The sequence below is a fragment of the Pezoporus occidentalis genome, unplaced genomic scaffold (assembly GCF_034315485.1).
Source record: "Pezoporus occidentalis ecotype Australia unplaced genomic scaffold, CSIRO_AGI_Poc_V1 ctg100, whole genome shotgun sequence".
Lineage (NCBI taxonomy): Eukaryota > Metazoa > Chordata > Aves > Psittaciformes > Psittacidae > Pezoporus > Pezoporus occidentalis.
The window spans coordinates 1,658,397-1,679,981 of record NW_026912780.1 but is presented as its reverse complement, the minus strand read 5'-3'; the positions used below and the strand labels follow the sequence as shown (position 1 = coordinate 1,679,981).

At 40.5% G+C, this 21,585-nt stretch overlaps 1 protein-coding gene across 3 annotated transcripts in view; it reads right to left on the bottom strand.

Moving 5' to 3' along the window:
* Positions 1 to 21,380, bottom strand: part of TMEM117 (transmembrane protein 117) — a 238,005-nt gene extending 216,625 nt beyond the window's left edge. The window contains exons 1-2 of one of the 3 annotated variants that reach the window (XM_062612535.1): positions 21,189 to 21,380; positions 4,493 to 4,797 (exon numbers count right to left, since the gene is read on the bottom strand). In XM_062612535.1, the coding sequence (XP_062468519.1) occupies positions 4,493 to 4,769 (277 nt within the window). In that variant the 5' untranslated portion in view covers positions 4,770 to 4,797; positions 21,189 to 21,380. Of the gene's footprint in view, positions 1 to 4,492; positions 4,798 to 7,188; positions 7,354 to 7,646; positions 7,909 to 21,188 lie in introns of those variants that run through there. The other 2 variants (XM_062612524.1, XM_062612513.1) reach the window with 2 other exon arrangements.
* Between the last annotated feature and the right edge of the window lie 205 nt (positions 21,381 to 21,585).

The following is a 21,585-nucleotide window of genomic DNA, read 5'->3' as shown; positions in this document are numbered from 1 at the left end:
GGAACCTACAAATATAAATCTAGGCACAGTCACTGACAATTGAATAAAATCCAGTCTCTGTAATAACAGACATTTAATCAGATTTTAATGGGTCTTTATAATCATTAAGAGTTAGAGAAATGGGCAGGTAGACACATGCATGTTTTGTAGTAAGCATGTTTTAAAAAACTGGTGCATTTAATATGCGGCATAAGATAAGGATTATTACACAGGGAAAGCAGTCAAAGCCAAGATACTGGACTGAAAAAAACTAAGATATTATTTTTCCAAGTATATTGCTCAGTTATACATAGTGCTAAATGTCTGTTCAAATGAAAGACTATTTTAAATGCATATGATTGATCATATTCATATGCATTAATGCAAAAGGCACAGCCTGAACTTTGGGCCAAAAAACCTCCCACTGAACTCAGAATTTGGGCCTGAGGTTGGAGTACAGAAATGCAACTGTACATATGTTGAGAAGATGTTGATTAAAACATACGATTTCTACACACAAAATACTGTTATTTTCCAGACAGTGCCCCAGAGCAATATGAAAAATGTGCAAGAACTTATTCAAGACTTTCTTTTAAGTCAGGATTTAAGATTTGAATGCATTTTCTGAGGACACAGTGTCATCAGATGGGGTCAGTTTATAAACTCTTTCACTTTTCATAAAGCAGAAAATAAAACCCAAGAAATCTCTAAGTAAGCACAAAGAAATTACCACTCTTCCTGCCTCAAGTAACTCCCTCGTGCAGAACAAAAAATAACAGGGATATATATATCTTTACTTTTTATTTCCCCAAACTTCCGATATTCATCTATGACCTTTCGTTTTCCATTGCAAAATGAAAGCATGGCAAACATAGTACGTAACAAAATAGAAGATATGCTTAGTAATGAATCAAAAAAAATATAGTGGGTAACAGCCAAAAGACAATTTTAAAATACCATTTGTTCTGACCATATGCCATAAAGACATAAAGAATGCATTAGATAAAGGCTGTTTTACTTGGTATTATTTATCACAGGAGATGTTTATCAAATGAAGTTATTGCTTGACTGAAGAGCAAGAAATGGAATTGTTTTCTAATCTTGTTTTAAGTCACGAGCAGTGCCTTGAAGGAGTCCCTGAAGAGGTTACTGTTCAAGGGTTGCACTGAACCTTATCAACAGAAAACATCCCACCATGTCCTCTAGTTGAGATCTTTATTTCTCAACAAATAGTTTACCTGCTCCGTTATCTTTCCATGAACTCAGAGAGATAAAGCCTAAATAATGTTTCCTGCACCTTTCTCTTTCCACTTTTAGAAACTCAACATACTTGAACTTATTTCTATTATTTTTATAGTTCATGATGGTCATGGCTACCAGACAGAGGCTGTTACAGACGGTAAACTGTATTACAACATAGTCCTAGCTACACTATTTTTCTAGTTCATAGGCAAACTCAGCAGCAAGAAATACAGAAGACAGGACAAAAGAACAGGAAGGGCATGGAGAAAGAAAATTCTTTCCACTCCTCTTCATCTAAAGTGAGATGTGCAGACTAATCCTTTTCAATTTCAATTTGCAGCCTTCACCGTGAGCCAAGATCTGACAGGGGAAGATTGACTGGTGCTATTTGGTTACCTGACTGCAGGAAATTATATACAGGACACAAAAAACAACCAGTCACAATTTCCTCTACAAACAGAATTTAGCAGAGAAAAAAAAAAAATTAACAAAGATTAAAAATAGAATGGTTCCAAGCAATTATACATGAAAAAAAAATAAAGGATTAAACAGAAAAAAAAGGAAAAAAAAAAACAAACCAAAAACAGAAGCAGCAGCTACTTAAAAAGATCAGAAACAATAAAGAGGTGAACTCCCAAAGTGCTTGATGCCAGAAGATCCAGAGGTCGTATTCAATGAGGATCTCAATAAAATGAGGGATTTCTAGGCAGTGAAGACATTAAAATAGTCACAAATAACTTGCAGAAAAGATTTTACAATGGGTTGTATAAATCTTCTGGAGATCCAGCGAGACACTCAAGTTGTAAACCCACATCATCATCTCATCAATGCGATCGCTATTCACACTAACTAATTTACAGCTAGTATGGCCACATCAATCAGCAATACAGTCAGCTCTTCAGTCACACAGACTGCCATCTGCTCACAGTGTATCACAAGCAACAGCATATTTCCACTGACACACTGTGTGGGTGCAGTCCCACAGCACTCGAGCCAACACAAGGTAGGGCTGCCATGGCCCCCCAGCTATCTTGGCAGCACAGTCCTTGGCTGTTGCATCAGCATTGGCACTCAAGCGATCACGTCAGTTCAAGGAGCTGCTGTAGAAGACAGAAGAAGCAATTGGTTTTCCATGGGATCAGCTGCCTGAGCTGGCTCACTGCTCTGTCACATTAACAGCAGCGCTGGCTTGAGGGAGGCACCAAAACAATGTGGCTGAGTTTAGGATGGGAATACTGTGGCAGATTGGTTCAAATTGCCATGAAGCTCAATATGCAGCAACTAGCCTCAAATCAGTTTGTAGCTATACCCATACAGGTCATCCAGACCACAACCATAAATATCCATAAGCCAACACTGCCATCAGAGGTAGGAATATCTTGCCTGTAAGTTTCCTCCCAATGCTGATCCCATCTGTGTGCTGCCACAAATATCGGTATGACCAGAGATACGATCCTTACTGAAATAAAAGATGGGTACTACTAATGTGTGTGAGTTCCCTATCCTGTTTCACCAAGCAACTGCATAAAAGTATGAAGCAGCAGACACTGAAGGCTGGGCAGACCTTCTCCTTTTGGCAGTAATGCTGATTCAAGCTGCTTTAAAATGTATGGTAAGGTACATCCTCTCTATGATATACACTTATAAACCGTGAAGAAGTTATCATACTAACCTACCTAGACAAATGACAGAGAATTACTCTGTAATCAGACTGGGACATATTCCCAAAAAAGAAAAATTTACACGTCTCGAGGAAGCCACATCCTATAACAACTTGTTCCATTGATTTTCTAGCCTTTCAGTTAACAAAATTAAAAGTGCTGGCTATTTGCCACTTCCAAGCACTGGACCTTGCAATACATTTGCCAGACTGAAGGTACTGTCCTTCAAGTCAAATCTGAGCAAATCACCTTCTAATCTTATCTTTACCTTCTCAATCTCTTGCTGTAGGGCTTATTTTTCAATTTTATAATCAATTTCCTTACTTTTCTCTGATCTTTTCCAATCTAGCAAAATAATTCCTCAATTGTGGAAGCCAGAACTGAAAACATTATTGCAACAGTGCTGGTTCCAGAGCCAAGGAAGTAAGGTAAAATGTCCTCTTTATGGGGACAGTGTCTACATTCACCATTACATTATGCAAAGATGTCCACCAAATAGCCTTCAAGATGCTCAACTATTTTTCAGAATAAGTTCTTCAAGAGAAGTCTGTAGGATGATAAATCTCTTAATGTGGCTTTGTTTATTCATTCCTTGACCTAACAGCTTTACATTTGATTTATTAAAACAATAGTGGCTCTCTCTCTATCTCAATAAAAAAGACAGATCAAGGAAATGGCCTACCACTCATGTGCTTCGAGGTGTTCCAGTAACCATCCATCCTGTAGTCTTACCAGCATAAGAATATAGGACTACTCTATTTAGACCAGCAATGACACACCTAGTATCAGATGTTTCAAAGAACAATAAAGCTGGTGGAAGTAATGATTTCCATGATTTTTACTTATCTCTAAAACTTAGACACAGCCTTGAGCCCTCAGATGCAACATCTTCTACATTCACTACATGATTCAGTTAAGACAATGATTATTTGGTATCTCTATATGCATACATCTAAGTTCCCAGTCTCAGAGTCTAATTCAGGGTCATTCCATTCCTTTCAGTCAGTCCATGTGCAGAAAGTTCCCCAGTTTAGTCACATGTTGTACACAAAAGTATTTACTGACACGTTTTTTTCCCATTTCCTACCTTTCCATTTCATTGACTCACTCCTGTACTACAAGACAGACAGGTTCTGCTTCTCTAGAATTCCTGTTTTGACATGGGAAGCTCTACAGCACAGCTCTGCCAATACTGACAGGCTCTGCTTCCCCTTAATGTGCCTTTTGACAATACACAGTGTCACTGCCCCAAGAACAATGTCTTTTCTGCACATTGCTGAGAAAATTTAATCATGATATTTAAAAATCTGTCTGAAGATGCAAAGAAGTATTTTTATAATACTGAAAACCACTGACCTCTCAAGTATTTAAAACATGCCAGCTTTCACTATTTTTAGTCTGTTTGAATGAAGTCATTGTGAATTACGTTCATAAGTAGACATGGCATTAACTTCCACAATGACATAAGCTTTGATGTACTGAGTTCTATACAGCTCTAAACAGTTGGAATGATTAACAGCAAAGCTTACAAAATTGCAATGAGTAGAAAGCTAAAGGGAGAAGTCAGAAAGCCATTACTGAGAAGTCAGTAGGCGCATCACGTAACTTACCAAACAGGCGCTGATGGAAGAGAAATTTCCCAGCTATCAGTCCTGTGAGAATGGCAAGCAGCCACAGAAACACCTTCAAAAATCTCCAGCCTCCTCCTTCAGGGTATTTATTTGTTACAAAGGAGAAACAATTACCAACAACAATAACATTGGCTTCTGTCTGACTGTGAGATACTGGGTCCTCGGCAAATATTAAGAAGTTAAAGAAGATCACTAAGTAAGCCACAACTAAGCGAGACCACGGGTGCTGGAAGTAGTAGCGGAAGTCTTTATCCATCCTCAGACACTGCAGAACTGTTCTTTGCCTGTATGTAAAGACACAAATGCACAATGTTATGCGGACCCAGAATTCTTAGAGCTTAGCAGATACCTGCCCGTTACCAAAAACACGTCACTGTAACCTTGTCATCATTTATTTTTAACACTTCAGGCTTGACTAGCAATGAAAGTTTCAGTTAAAAATAGTTAGAGCCAAGTACAGAAAAACTGAAATTCCTGCCCATTCCAATGTAAAAACAACAAACAAACATATACACCTCATAGCACAGGATTTTTAGTCTCGGACATTACTATACTACCTCTCTAACATTACAGCTCCATAATGGGGCATGAAAATACAGCTTGTAAGAACGTGACAGGGTACATGAAACTCAGAGCACCTTTCCTGCCACATTCCAAAAAACGCAACACAGATTTCACAAATAATAGAAGCACAGAATAGTTTGAGTTGGGGAGGAGCTTAATGATCATCTATTTCCAAACCCCTGCTATGGGCAGGGACACCTTTCACTAGACCAGGTTGCTCAAAGCCCCATCCAGCCTGGCCTTGAACACTTCCAGGGATGGGGCAGCCACAGCTTCTCTGGGCAACCTGTGCCAATGTCTCACCATCCTCACAGTGAAAGATTTCTTCCTAAGACCGACCCCATCTAAATCTACCCTCCTCCACTTAAAGGCATTCCCCCCTGTTGCATCACTACTCATCTTCATAAACAAGTCCCTCTCCAGATTTCTTGTAGTCCCCCTTTAAGTATTGGAAGACATAAGGCTCAGAGGTCTCCCCTGAGCCTTTTGTTCATGTTAAGAATAAAGTGAATCTTTCTCCTAATAGAAGAAGGGTGGAACAAGCCCCCAAGTCCAGTAAGGTTTTCTACTGCCTCATTCCCTGGAAGCTTACAAGCATATATCCCAGCAACATCGGAAACTTGTGGTTACACGAAGTGATGGAAAAGTTGCTAGAATTAATCCTTGCGGGTCAGGCAAGTCTGCAGAAATTTTCCATTGGCTTCAGGGGGTACACCTATAATTAAGCATGTTTTCAAAACCAGAAAGTAAGAGTGCTCTGAGCACAGGCTGCTTTGTATGAAAACAAAAAATGTATTTTGAAACTTGCCTGCTTATGAAGTACTGCTATGGAAAAATGCAGCTGAGCACGGCAAACCTTTCAGTTCTTGGCCATTTGATTTCTTTTACTTTTATTCACAATCAATTAGTTGTTTCACCCTGTTGAAGCACTTTATATGCACAAAGATACAAGGCCTTTGTGTTGCGGAACACCGCAGCTATTCAAGGGACACAGAGTGTAGGAAGAAATAAGACAAAAACGAGTACCTAATAATATTGCTTGTTTATTACTGCATGATCCTCGAAGGATACACTGTACTTAACTGAACGCTACAGATTTTTGCAAATGTCATATCCCCTGCAGGAGAAAAAAACCCAAACCCCAATTGCAGCAAGACCAGAAAAACCCAATCAATTACTCATCCCTTCTGGGACTTCTGACTAAGTCTCACTTTGCAAACTTACAAACGGCTTGAATTACAACGTTTCCCTTTAGGTAGTCCCTTTCAAAATTATTCAATTCTATAATCTGATTTAGAGTTCTAAAATTACAAGGAATCCTGTACACACTAAATCAAAAAGATAAAACAACCTCCCAGCAGAGTCAGAAAATTCATTCCTTCAATAATAAAAATTAATCTTGTCCCATTATGTATAAATTACACATGATAAAAAAAAATGGAGTTAAAAAGTTGGCACAAGGAACTGTCAGCCCTTTGAAAACTTCATGAATAAAATGTTTTAAAGCAAGGGTCATTGGTCCAGCAGCCTAAGAATATAAAAATACCACTTTGAGGAGAGTATACTGCCTTTAGAGCCATAAGGATGCCCCAAACTGTTTAGTGTTACCCCTTATTCTTGCTTATGGGGGAAAAAAAAAAAAAACAAAACCCAAAACCAAACCAGTTAAGGTGTTTCCTAATGCGTATGAACTACCTTAAACCCAGAATGGAGATAAACAACTATATGTCCTGACAGTTCTGGCAGCTGCCGGACACCCGAGAGTTATTAGATACCCAACTGAAGACGCCAGCTTCCTAGGAAGCGTTTTATAGCATAAGCAGCCAATATTAGCAATAGCAGCAGTACCAAATCGCTAACAAAAAGCCAGCTCTTGACTACCTCCAAGCCAAATATGTGGGTACCAAGCAAGCCGCGCACCACATGCCCATCTCAACCTGTTAAATCGACCCAGTTCCCCTTGCCCCCGGCGCAGACCCGGGGACCTGCGGCCGCGTTACCCCTCGCAGCTGCCGCCACCGCCCCGCCGGGGCACAGGGCCACGGGCTCCGCAGCGCCGCCGGGCCGGTGCTGCCGCCCGCTGCTCGATGCCCGCCGCCCGCCTCACTCACCGCGACGGGGGATCCGGCGCCGCGGGCGCGGTGCTGCTGCGGCGCGGCTCCGTGCTTGCCGTGGTGCGGCTCCCAGCAGCGGGCGATCCCGCTCCGCTCCGCTGCGCGCCGGCGGCCGCCCGCAGCTGCCCGCGGCCGGCACGGCCCCCACAGCCCCTCGGGCGCTGACAGCGGCGCTGGCGCTGCCGCGGCGTCCCGCCCCCCGGCCGCCGAGGGAGGGAGCGGCTGCGGCGGCGGCGGCTGTGCCCTGCCCCTCGCCTCCGCGCCGCTTCGCACCGCTCCGCTCCCGGGCGCGGGGGAGCGCCGGGGGAGGGAGAGCGGCCCCGCCGGCCCCGGCAGTGCCGCAGCCGCGGCGGCAGCGCTGCGGAAGCGTCCCGGCGCCCCTGCCCGTCCCTCCCCTGGACCCGCCAGCCAGGACCCGAAACGTGCGGGGTATTCTCGCGGGTGGCTTTACTCACCCTGAAAAATGGTAGCCTGGGCGCCACGGGGGCTTATCCAGCCAGGGGAGGTGAGAGAAACCGGAGCGACGCTCAGCTCCCACCAGTCGGACTTGGGTAAATTAGCTGCAGAAAATTACAAATAGGGTAAATACAGGGTCAGATCTGGAGGTGTGTTACCCCAAAGCAAAACCACAGGGTTGGCTGTAAGAGATCGCTCAGGAAGATTTCCGAAAACTCTCTGGTTTGGGAGGTCTATATCCCTTCTGCTTACATAGGACAGGAATATCACAAGGCCATGGCCAGTCTCCAGGGTGCACGCACTGTCGGTATTGTCACTGCACTGGGAAAAACGCCTCCGTGCAGCCTGACAGAGTTGTTGACATTGCATTTCAGCCGAATTGTCAACCAAAGCCTTTTTATGTGGGATGTGGTCCCTAGTGCCAGTGTGCTGGTACTGCTGACATCCCTGGAAAACGTTTACAGGATGCTCTTAGCATTGCATTATGACTGTCTCTTAATGCAATATCTGCTAGTTCTCATCATTGCTAAAGATAATAGGTAAAATAAACGAAGTTGCCAGACAGCCTCATGGCAGGGAGGCTGGAACTAGACCAGCACAACCAGAACAATCACCAGATGAAAACTTGTAAATCACTTCTGTACTCATGGAAATATAGTTTTACGTATTTGTTGTAAATACCTGGATTGAAGGTACCTGACATAATCACGTTATCTTCCTCAGTGGAATAACCTATAAAACCCTCAATTTTAGATAGAAATACGTAATGTTCAGTATTTAACACTACCCCTTTTCCCCCAGCTATCTTTACAGTAAGCAGAAAATTAAAATATTCAGAGAGAAAAAATCATCATGTGCAATGAGAAAGTATAGGAATCCAGTGTGCAGCACTGCCTGTTCATGCAACAGTTCTGTGTGCACTGCCACACTTGCAGAGCTCAGACTCCTTCTGTTCAACAAATGAGAATTCACAGAGAAGGAGGCAGCACCCACCACAAAAGAGATCACATTCTTCCTGCACCTACACACTAAAAAAAAAATCTCTTCAGCTCCGATGGAAACCCATGCTACGACTGTAAAGCATTCATGAGCATCTTCTCAGAGAGTAAATCAGAGAGAAAGTTTTTGAAGCCACTAAGTCAATCAAATTAAAATCATGTACTCTTCTAGTAAGGTAACCAAAAACGTAAGTGCGCCTTATACCTCCCCCAATTTCATGTTGCAATTCATCTCTTAGAGGAAGCTATTTTTCCCCCCCCAAAAAAAGTGTAATATTTCACTCATATATTAAAAAAGCTGGACCACTCCTATTCCTTTTTTCTCTTTTGTTTAAATCAAGCAATCAAGATTTAGTTGGTTAAATACATACCTGAACAGCAACAGCTAACAAATAATTTAAGCCAACAAGACTAATTGGGCTCACTCAACCAAGAACTGCCAGGAAAAGAAAGATACAAACAAACTCTTACCCGTGAAACTATCAGCAAGTGAAAAGGCCAGAGTAAGTTGAACCTAAAAAGCACATTGAATCAGGGCAATGAGTCACCTTGCAACACTAATTTTGATACTTGTGAATGGAACTATTTTACCATCACTCCTATTATGAAACAGCACTTGTGTAAAGGCTATTGTTTTACATTCAGTGTCCAGCAGAAATTGCTACTTCAGGATACATTTCTGTAGAGTCATTTTATCCTCAGATATAAGGAATCAGCCTTCCGCACATTAGTCTGTAACTGGAAAGTTCTCATACAAGACTCTGCTGTCTCAGACAACTCTGGTGCAGGCACACACGCCAAGTTACAGTATGTTCCGAAATAAGGATGCTGTACTAAGAGACAGGTTTCCGTGCTTTTCTATGCCAAAGCAGAAGTACTAGTTTTGCCAATGAAAAAGCTCAAGGTCCAAACTAAAAAGACTCGTAATCCCTCCATTCAAAAGTAAAATAAAGATAAAATACAATTCAGCAAAAAATCTTGTGTATCCAGAGCTGAAAGGTAATTCTAGAGACTGGGAAAAAATGCTGCACCTTTGTCTGAGAAGGTCTCTGATATTCCATGTTATCTATACTGACTATGTGCTTGGCTGCTTGATCCATGAAACTGTGGGTCACTTAACACCCATGACTTCTCACAGAGTCACAACATAGCTGAGGCTGGGAGATTCTCTAGCCCATCACTGTGCTCAGAGCAGGGCTGGGTCCAGTTGCGTCCAGTCCAAGGTTGGAGACGGCACAACTCCTCTGAGCAACCTGTTTCAGTGTTCGACCACCCACTCAGTCAAAAGGTTTTTTAAGAAGCTAAATGGATATTCCTGTATTTCAGTTTGTGCCCATTGCTTCTTATCCTTTCACTGGAAAGCACTGAGGTGAGTCTGGCTCCATCTTCACTCCTCCTAGCAGGCTTTTAGACACATCAGTAAGATACTCTCCCTTGAGCCTCCTCTTAAGGTTATACAGTCCCAGCTCTCTCAGCCTGTCCTCCCACTCCTTTCATCTGTGGTTTCACAAATGACTCTTTCCTGGCTTGCTTCTTGGAAAAAGTACTTCATTCCCCTGGGGATTGTGCTTCTAATGCATTTTTCTTATATCCTGGAGGCATGGGTTGACGCTGGCCAGCAGGTAAGCACCCACACAATTGCTAGCTCACTCCTTCCACCTTCTCTCCAGGGAGAGAGAATAGGAGAAAAAACAGGGGAGAGAATAGGAGAGAAAGAGAGAACACTCATGGGTCAGGATAAAGATGTCTTAATAAGTGAAGGAAAAAAATGAGAAATAATAAAATGTAATAAGTGAGGATAAAAACAGAAAAAAAAAAAGAAAGTGATGTTAAGGCAATCACCAAGGCCCCCAAGCAGCCAGATGCCTGGTCAGTCTTTGGCTCTTTGAAGCCAACCCCAATCCCACCCTTTTTATCTACCCAGGTTTATTGCTGGGCATGATGTTGTACAGTATGGAGTGTCCCTTTGGTCAGCTGGGGTCAGCTATCCTGTCTGAGTCTCCTCCCAGATTCTTGCCCATCCTCAGCCTACTCACTGGGGTGGGAGTGTGGGCAGGGTGGGAAGGAAATAGCCTTGATCCTGTACAAGCACTGCTCAGCAACAGCCAAAACATCGGCATGTTTTCATTGTTTTAGCCACATACCCAAAACACAGCACAATTATCACTGCTGTGAAGAAAGTTAACTTAATCCTAGGCCAGATCCAGTACACCTGCAAAAAACATCCTCGGAACAAAAGATTCCTGCCTTTGAAATTTCACGGTCAAAGTTTTGGCAACCCCTTTCAGCTATACCACTTCAGGTCTATTCGTTATCTGCATCCCCAGCTTGTGTCTTACTGTCTGAAAAAAAGAGGAAGCAGCACACTAAAACATGAAACAGTGGAGAAGAAAATGAACCTAACAACAGTTAGTGTACAACTAAGGAGCCAAACAATTTAAGAACTTAGAAGAAAGAAAAGCAAAAATATATATCCCGTGGAAAGTAAGAATGTTAAGTTAACCAGAGACAATGATATTGCAGATACTACCACTGCTTTACTAATAGATGTGGAAAACAGGATTGCCTAAAAGAATGTGAAACAGCAACAGTGTTTCTATTGCATCTTTGGAAAACACGAACAGTGTTTTTCACGTTATGTAACCTTGAAATACTTTCCATTAAATCAATAATATGAAAGGATAGTAAACAGCAGCAACATAAATTAAACATTTATTTTTAAATGTCAGGTTGAAGAATTATTAGAAAAATAAATGAAAGATGTGGTAGTCAGCAATGTTAATCATTACATTTGTTTCCTAACAACTTCTGAAATGCTGAGGAAATTTCATAGAACTAGAAGAGAGTTAATGAAGTAACAGTATTTAAAAGGTGAATAAGATGACCTACTTAATTACAGGCTTCCCAGGCTGACAGCAAGCACTGGAAAATATATGGGAAAGGCAGGTTCAGGTCTCAGTTAATGAAAGAAGTGAAAGGAGAAGAACCGCAGTAAGCAATGGAAAACAGCGGCACAGGCTGTGCAGCCATGTGATCCCCCTCTTCACACATACACACGCACTGCAAATCAGAGTAGTCACCAGATGTGGTGGTGGCCTGACTAGTGCATCTGTTTCTGCAAGAACAACCAGCAATAATACAAGCTGACAGAACACACTCTTCGGAAAACTGTCTGATTACACTTTAGGGTCTAATGCATTTGTCTGGGTAGGTCAGTACCAATATACATATACCTGAACTCCTCAAGGTATTTCTGTGATCAGATACCTACTGACATTTCAATGGAAGAATGAGAATAACACAAAATCAACATTATACACAATACACAGATGAACTAGTAGGCTTCCAAGTCACAATAAAGGGCCTTATTTCTGGTTCTACTTAATATTTTTCAGCAATGAAACAAGAAAGAAATTGCAAATTACCTAAGACTAAGAATAGTGGCAAAAGGACACATTTCTGATACTAAACTTCTGGACAATTTGACTTACTGGGTACAACCTAATACATTTCAAACCAAATGTAAATGTGATAGGAACAAATTATACCTGCTCTTTCTATAAGGCAGAAAAGGGGGGAAAAAGAGCTTAGATGTAGATTTTAACAAATACAAATCTACCTAAAAATGTAGGATCTTGGGATCTGGGTGATTAGTATGAACTTTCTGATTCTTGTCAAGCAAGTTCTAGTTTGCCAAGATGAATTTAAGGGATGATTTCATCATTTTTGATATGTTGAATCACAAAAATAAAATTTTGAGCAGAATTTATTACATATATCTAATTTTGCAATAGCAGTGGAACTTGGGACAAAAAGCAGTAGGAGAAACAGAATTTTCAGCGACCTTTGAAGCAGAACCATGAAGCAGAACTCTAGGTACATGATATAAGGCTTATCAACATTAAAGCAGAAGCTGTACTGGGGGGTTTTGAAGTTGATAGTTGAATGATAACCAAAGTTTAAATTTGAATGAAGTCCTTCTGTCCATCCAGACCAAATTTACTCCAGGTAGGCATGATACTACTTCAAATAATCTACATTGATTAGATAAAAATCACTAAAGAACTGTCTAGTGAGGTGAATTTACACAATTGATTAAATACCTTTTAAGTGCATCTGCTGGCCATATGGATGCTTTCAACTGGTAGAATTACATGTGACTTCTGTACCAGAAAAGGAAAGGAATAATCAGCTTGCAGCTACTTTGATAGTTCCACATACAGAATTAGAGAAAACGCAAATTAAGGAAAAGTGGAATCTGAGTTCAGCCTTCCGCGGATACTGCCTAACCACACTGTCCAAGTTTATTGCAATGGTAGAAGAAGACTTCAGAAGGGCAAAATTAAAGCTGGAAGACAAAAGCTCAGAAAAAATAGTAAATGATAGCAGAAGATCTTTGGGGAAGAAAAAAATGTTTTAATGTTGCTGAACTCTAGCAAGAAAAATACAACATCACATGTTTTATTTAGCATGAGCTTTACACCCAGTTTGTATAAGCAGGCCTCAGATTAATCTGACAGGAAAATAATTGAAGCTTCATTGGTTTATTCAATACTAAAGAAAAAATTGATGAAAAATAATGAGAGTTAATTTGTTAACCCCATGAAAAACCATAGGATGAAAAAAATCTCATGTTTTCAACTACTATAGCTCATTATGTTCTTACAAAATGTAGTGAACAACTGTACTGTGTGCAACTACAGTATAATAATACATTGCCTCTGTAAGAATGAAACCCAAACACCAGTCTGAAGGCTTTACTGTGTTGCCATATAAATTCCCTGTGTCTCCATCCTGTTTCTATTAGAACAAAAATAGGTGTAGCATGACACAAAAATTTTTCATCTTGACAAAAGTACTGCTTAGAAACTCAAGCACAGTGTGGTAACTCAAACAATTAGATTACTTAATTGTCAGACCTCTGCACACCTGAAATTGGAGTATGTTATCCAATACAATCAAAGGGGTCTGAGAGCTGATCATGCACTGTCATGAACAACTGACTGGATCAGGGGAGCAGAAACACAGCCGGGGCAGGAAGTACTATGAGGCACTGGCTGCTGTGTTGGATGTCTCAAACTTGTGGCAGGTGTGGCAAACTGGACACTGCACTAATAAAACCAAGGAGCAAACTTATCCCTGCCAAAAGAGAGACATGAAGGTGTCTTGTGCAAAGTATGGCTTGTCCAAGCAGTGGATCAAACCCCAGGAATATAAGCAAGCTACACTTACTAACAACTTCAACATGACTGTTCAAATGGTAGCAGTTGGTGAATCAAAACTATAATCTCACTGAAAATAATCAAATGTACCACTATTAAATATAAGAAGGTAATCATAGGCTGAAGATAATTAATAAAAGACTCATGTATACATTGCTACCCTACAGAGTTGGATTTTTGCTGTCAGATTTTTAGACCTGGACAAGTGATGAGAAGACCAAGTTTTATGACCTTTTTTTAAAGCTTCTTCTCATCATATATAGGGATATGCAGTATCTATTATGCAAATAAACATTTTTTCAATGGCTGATGTATAGCCTGTGACAAATGCCTGTTATTTTTAGCTCAAGTTAATGCACTGTGAGAAAGCATAGTTACTCAAAAAAATTACAATGATAAAAGTAATTATTTATTAAGTAGCTGGAAATCTATTGAAAATGAACAGGCACTTTGAATAAGTGCTTGATAGAACAAGTAAGAACATACAGTGCGGTCAGAATGTCCTTTGTTTGTTTATTGAATTTCCTTTCGTTTATAAGAGCAGTGAGTGCACTGTAGAGTCATTTGGATCTAAGCTGAAACAGTGGAGACCTCCAGCTTATGCTGAGACATAGCACACAACTGGGTTTGTGTGTGCTTATGAAGATCTTATTCTGCTGGAAACTAAGTACAAGGAGCTGAGCACTGACAGTCTTAAATGCTAGAAGGAAACAAAGCAACTACTTCAGGTTTCACCGCAAGTCCTCCTACCCTTCTTCCACATTTCTATTTAAACAGTAAGCACCGAAGAGTAAGGATCTATGTTATTTATATTCTGTCACATTACAGAGTGCTTTCTGCAAACAATTAGTAATAAAATCCCTAACTGGCCTCATGGAGCCGTTTTGGGATAAAATTTCCCATGTCTTCTTCTTGCTACTATTTTTTAATAGCAATTTATGGGTAGAAACTGAGTCATTTGTGAGTGACTCAGGAGAAAAGCCTGTCCCGAACTCCACAAGTGGGAGCCCATGAGTAGGAAGAATCCCTTGTCACAAGTCCTCCCATTCTTCCACCCTACCTCTGACATCTCTCAGAAGGTCTTAGCTGTCCTGGTGATGCCTATATCAGAAAGCAGAATTATCTAACAACAGTTTGAGCCTTTTCTTAATTTATTTGGAAATCAACTAAGATTGTAAAATGGCAAAAAGAAGCATACAAGTTCCTATTAGAGGGAACCTGATAGTCAAATGATGGGAACAGGTAGGATCATCACATCCTGAGAGCAGTGGTTAATGGCTCAACATCTGGGTGGAGATCAGTGATGAGTTGTATCCCTCAGGGGTCCATATTGAGACCACTGCTGTTTAATATCTTCATCAATGACACATTGTGTCAAGTGCATCCTCAGCAAGTTTGCAGATAACACCAAGCTGAGTGGTCCAGTTGACACTCATGAGGGAAGGGATGCCATCCAGAGGGACCTGGGCAAGCTTGAGAAGTGGGCTCAGGTGACCTCATGAGAATAAACAAGGACAAGTGCAAGGTCCCACACCTGGGTGTGGGCAACTCCTGGTATCAATACAGGCTAGGGAATGAAGGGATTGAGAGCTTACCTGGGGTGAAGGAATTGGAGGTACTGGTGGGTCAAAGACTGGACATGACTGGGCAATGTGTGCTCGCACCCCAGAAGGTCAAATGTACCTTGCTCTGTGTCCAAAGAAGTGTGACCAGCATGTCGAGGGAGGTGATCTTGCCCCTCTACTCTGCTCTCGTGAGATCCCACCTGGAGAGAACTGTGTGCAGCTCTGGAGTTCTCATTGCAGGAAAGACATGGAACTGTTGAACCACTTCCACAGGAGGGCCACAAAAGTTATCAGAGAGATGGAACACCTCTGCTATGAGGAATGGCTGAGAGAGTTGGGGTTGTTCAGCCTGGAGAAGAGAAGGCTCCCTACGGCATTTCAATACTTAAAGGAGGCTTATAAGAAAGATGGAGACAGACTTTTTAGTAGGGCCTGTAGTGATAGGACAAGGGATAAAGGTTTTAAAGTGGATAAGGAAAAATTTAGGCTAGATATAAGGAAGAATGTTTTTACAATGAGGGTGGTGAGACACTGGAACAAGTGACCCAGAGAGGTGGTAGATGCCCCAACCCCAGAAATATTCAAGGCCAGGCTGGGTGTGGTTCTGATCAAGCTGATCGAGTTGTAAATGTTCCTGTTCATTGCAGGGGGGTTGGACTAGATGACCTTTAGAGGTCACTTCCAACCCAAACTGTTCTATGATTCTATTACACTATTAGATCTAATAAATTCACAGCCATACATGCCATGGAGTAACAGTGAGGAATCCAGGATCTCAAGAAGGATAGGCAAAATGTCAAAGAAAATATAAGACAAAAGACTGAAATTTTCAAATATTGGTACTCCTAGCCTACAAAGTAAACAGTCTTAGCAAGGCCCACAGGCTCTGCAACAGTCTAATTAATAGAGGAAGTGACTTAGGACTTTGTGTCTCCAACAGAGAATGCAAACAACGCCTTGGCCAGAGTTACGTTTGCTTCATCTGGCATTAGTCTATGCTAACTGTACGTCATTGAGAGAAACCACCATCTCTGTAGCGGTGGAAAACAAGATAAACAATTGCACATCATCAGCATAGTGCTGATGTTTCAGCTGATAGCATTTTAGAATGACTCAATGCACTCATCTAAAGTGAATATTAAAAGAAAGTGGAAATAGGTGTGAAAAGAATGTTGCCCAGCATCTCTCTTTTGTGTTCACCGGGAAAATTACTGAATCCATGCTAGAGTTGCACCAGCTTATCATTCTAGATCATCTGCCATTAGAAGCAGCTCACACACTCACTGCTAGTAGAGCCTTGTCTGTACCAAAGTCAGTGAGAGAATTCTTAATAATTTCAGGATCACAATACCCTCCATGTGATATTAGGAAAAACAGAAGTATAATCTCTAATTTTGTAATATGCATTTTTACCTTATCATTGTTTCTGCCTTGTTATTATTTTTTAAATGTTTGTAATGACAGGAATATTTGAGTGAGGAAATCTTTGAGAAAATTACTACTTTCCAGAGTATTTAAAACTACTTACCCACTCATTTAGATCATGCAAACTTCAAATACTGCTCTATGCTCAGACATGACTACTGGCCAGACAAGCCACCCACCTGCAGGAGGTAATTACTGATCTTGGCAGATTAGGTCTACTCTAAATCTAGACAGTATTGTGTTTGGTGGCTCTTTGCCAGGACTCACTAGCTTTCTTAAAGTGGTTCTTCTACAGTCACTATGTGCTGGGCTGTCAGTATGACTATCCAATGGGGCTGAGACAGTCCCAGGCACATTTTCTTTCTCATCAAGAAATAGCTAGTAAATCCAGTGGAGTGGAAGGTGGAATAGGCATAATTGGCATGAAAACGTCAAAGGAGGGGCTGCCGAAAGACATCAAATGTATCCAGTCTCTTAAAAAATAAGTGGATATTGGAACAATTTTGTAGACTGAGATCCAGAGGAAGGTTTTACATGAACACAAACAGCAGCTCATGTTTTCCTTTATGTTTTTGTTTTTTTTTTTTTTTTTCTGATACAAGATGTTCATTTTTAATAGAAGTGTTATTTAAGTGGAGCTTCTTCTTGGTGGCAAGACTTCATTCCTGTTGAATGAAGATAACAATCTGACTTCAGTTACTGCTTTGGTACCACTTTCAATCTGGGCTACAGCAATTTAATATACCTTGCTATAAGTAATTAGTATATCTCTTTAGCCACTCACCCTACTGGAGGAGATCATGTCCTGCTTCTGTTTTCTGTAGAGTCTTCCCTTAGAATACAGTCAAAGTTTAAGTCTTAGTATTTATGATCAGGTGTACGATAGTCTGATAAGGCGGCACATATGCACTAGCTTAGTCGTGATAGCTTAAAATGGCAATTGTGACATATAAATCTATTTCAAAGGCCTAAGGGAGCTGTCCAGGTTTTACAAAGTTTTTCTTGTTTTCTCTGACCCAAGAATCGCTTGAACATCATGTAATATGATTCCTAAAAAAGTTCTTGTGTGCTCTGCACACAAGGAAACATCTTGAATCTTGTCATCAATAACTGGCAAAGCAAACGTAGGTTTTAATATTTCCCACTAAAGAGAAAAAGCAAAAATCAAGAACCACAGAGGTACCAGTCACAATTCAGAACTATATTAAAATAACAAACCATGGAGGCAGAACAGAAAATCTGAAAAGAGCGGCTGAAACGATGATGTCATTTTGCACAATGATTTTGCAGCGGTATTAACATGTTAGCTAACCACTGCTATTAGAGTAAGTACATGAAATAACAAACAACACTTAAGAAATGTTGTAATTTTAAAATCACTGAGAGCATGAAACAATCTGATCATCGTATTGCTTATTATGCTGTGCATAGAGAACATAGAGATTCCATGTCTAGTGTCTATCTGCAGATTTACCAGATCAGAATATGGGCTAGAAATGGACAAAGATACCAACAAACCGCTTTCAGAATCAACTCCTTAATAAGGTCTGAAAGCATTTAACAGAACAGAATTACCAATATTTGCTTCTTATTAACAAAGCCTACCAAAACGTGAAAAGAATCATCTGACTGCAACTTTCCAAATAGCAAAACCTATTGCTGCAAATCTGTTTTCATCTATGGCAATGGCTAGGAAAACCCCAGTACCTCAAACTCGGCTGTCTTGCAATTCAGTTTAAAATACTTGTGTATCTAGCATGTTCCTGGCCATCCACAGACTACCTCTACTGTGTCAGCTGTTTCAGCAGCCAGAAAGAAAAGCTTCTCAGATTATGAATATTAAAAGAGACGATGGTTTATTTTCCCATTTATAAGAAATGAACAGAAATACTTCAAAGCATAAAGAAATTAAGAGATATATTCATACTGCTATAAAGACTTGCTGATGAATGTAAAGTGAGAGCTGTCCGCACTGTAATAAAAAACACTTACTATAATGGCAAGGGAGTTGTGAGTTCTTACAGCAATGCTTCTTAATAACAGACTATCCATAAACTCTAGCCATCACAAAGAAATATGGTTTTTATTTGACTTGGACATAGTGTGTTGTTTGAATAGAGCTACATAGACTGAGACATACAAACAGGTAACACTGGCATATTCAGAAGTCAAAGTCCATTTTGCTAGGAACAACTTTCACACGTAACCTCAAAGTTAAAAGCAAATCCAACTTTAGGAGTGTCATTTCTGTCCTTTTTTTTTAGCTACCTATGGGTGTATGGGAATGGAGATTACTGGAAGCAAACAGAGTTGAAGAAATGAAGTTTTCACTTATTTCTGAAGGAAGTAGTGATATCCATTCTTACTCTATATGGAAGAAGATTCATCTTGTGATGGACTAAATTCTCTACTATTATAATTATCTTATAAAAATATGGTTATTTTTGAAGAACATGCTTATGGGGGAGAAGAATAATGTAAGATGAAGCTTTGAAGTGTCAGGATAGAGATCTACAGGCAATGGAGATCCACAGCAAGACAATGAAGTCGTAATATTGCCCAGCAAAAAAGTTTTCCTTCTTCAGCTGTTGAAAATGTTGCAAATGTCACCTCAATGTAACTATGGACTTCAGTAATAAAAATTGTGTGTAAATAAATATGTGCATTTCCAGTGTTAGGTGGACAATTATAGTCAAAACTGGGACAGGCCTTCCTGGCTACATCACAGCAGGAGAAAATGTTTGCATGCCATTATGGAACTATGAAGACAGTTAACTGAGAATTCCATGGAGATTATAACCACAGCATTTAATAAACTAGCATAAGTGAAAGAGTATTGTTAAATCAATGAAGAAGTAAATCTACAGGGAAAGACAATAAAGACACAAAACGAAAACAAGACCCAGAATTCACATTGAAAATGCTGTAGCAAAGTCTACTAAAAATATTTCCTTTTATAAATTTCATTTATCATTCAGTTACAAGAGTCTTATTAAAATTTGGAAAAGGGCAATATGCTGCCTCTACCAAAACGATCACAGCCTTAATTGGATACAAACCCTAATATATACTCAAAAAAAAATAACTCGAGTGCAGGAATAAACATAACTAACAAAAAGGAAAAAGTTACTTAATGCATATGCTAACAAATAAACCTCCCTATTATTATCCTGACCCTCTTATGATTTGGACAGCACTTTTATAATCAAAACCATTTTAGTAAGACTCTGAAGAACACTAAAATTCAGAAGTTTAGGCATCTTCAATAGACATAGAATTGTTACTTCCTTGCACTTGTTTCTGTGCAATGCCTCTTCTTTGTCAAACATCAAACAGCAATATGAGAAAATATTTGTGATATTGAAATTAAAGAAAAAAGATTTAGACTTTGTCTTTTTGCCAAAAAGGAGTTATTAATGCCCGTGTGTACCAGCCTTGTTTCAGGTGAAGCAGATGTTAATATCCCACTTTCATACTTCAGAGCCCTCTGGCAGATTAGTGGGAATTGATGTGACCTCAGATAGTCAAGGTGATCTGGATATGGTGATAGACGTTATAGTCTCATATCGCTATGGTATTTCCATTGAAGCATGGGTTTCCACTGAAAGCATAGTTCCACAGTCTCAGCTACACACCCTTGTTACCACATTGTGACAACAGTAGTGCTCCTCGGGACACATGACTAACTGGATCAAGGAACCAATCTGTCTTTTCAGGATATATATCTACCAAGGAAAACTTGTTATTCCCTTGTAAATTTTCGGGCAAATCCATCCTTTACAAACACCAGCACCAACAGAGGGGAGGAACCAAGAGCACAGGACTAGGAAAAAGACAAACTACAGCTTTGTTTCCCCAGCTGCTGCAGTCCTTGCAATGAGTCTCAGCTCACTAGCTGGTGACATGTCTCCATAGTGACTTTGTATTCGCCAGACTAGGATTACACAGCACAACTCACATACTGCAGTTATGGTGCTGTTTCACATTTCCCAAATAGGACACCAAATCCCTCACCTGTTTAAACCAGGGATCTGACAAAGCACAGGCACTCAGATGTATCAACACAGCTGACTTCGGAAATTCCAGAGCTTCAGTGCTCTGGAGCCTGGGAAGGTGAGCCAGGGAAAGATTACTGTGCACTTGCCTTACTCTTCTATTGCCTGGTCCACCGGGCATATTTGTCATGCCCTGTTACAGCATTTCTTGTGCTCTCAGGTTGAATAGTGACACATCTTCTTAACGTCCAGGATTCTGAAGGAATTTTCAGCATCAGGACATTTCACTAAGTGCCTACAGCCCTGTCATATCTGACACTTGTCTGAACGTTTCACTTGTGTAGTCTAATCCAGACCCCAGCACAGACGTGCCTGTGAAAGACAGTTAGCAGTGGCAAACCTCCCTTCAGGGCATGCTTACATTCATGATGGGGGACTTTCCACTGGGAACTTTAAAATAAGATGTTTATGGAAACTTTGTCAGAAAAGTTGTAAAAGCCTTCAGCTGTGTGGAGAGGCCACTTGCTGAGAAGCAGGTACCTGCTTCTGACAACCCAGAAGAGCATCTCAACTGTCAGATCCATGCTGAAAGAGAAGAAATCTTCACTATTTCTCTTGATCAGGTGCCACCAAGTAGCACATAATACGAAGTTAACACAGAAAGATTGCCTTGTCAGGGGCTTGAGCTCAAGCAGCCGTGGTTCTGGGCTGCTTTCCAGGTGACTGTTTGATA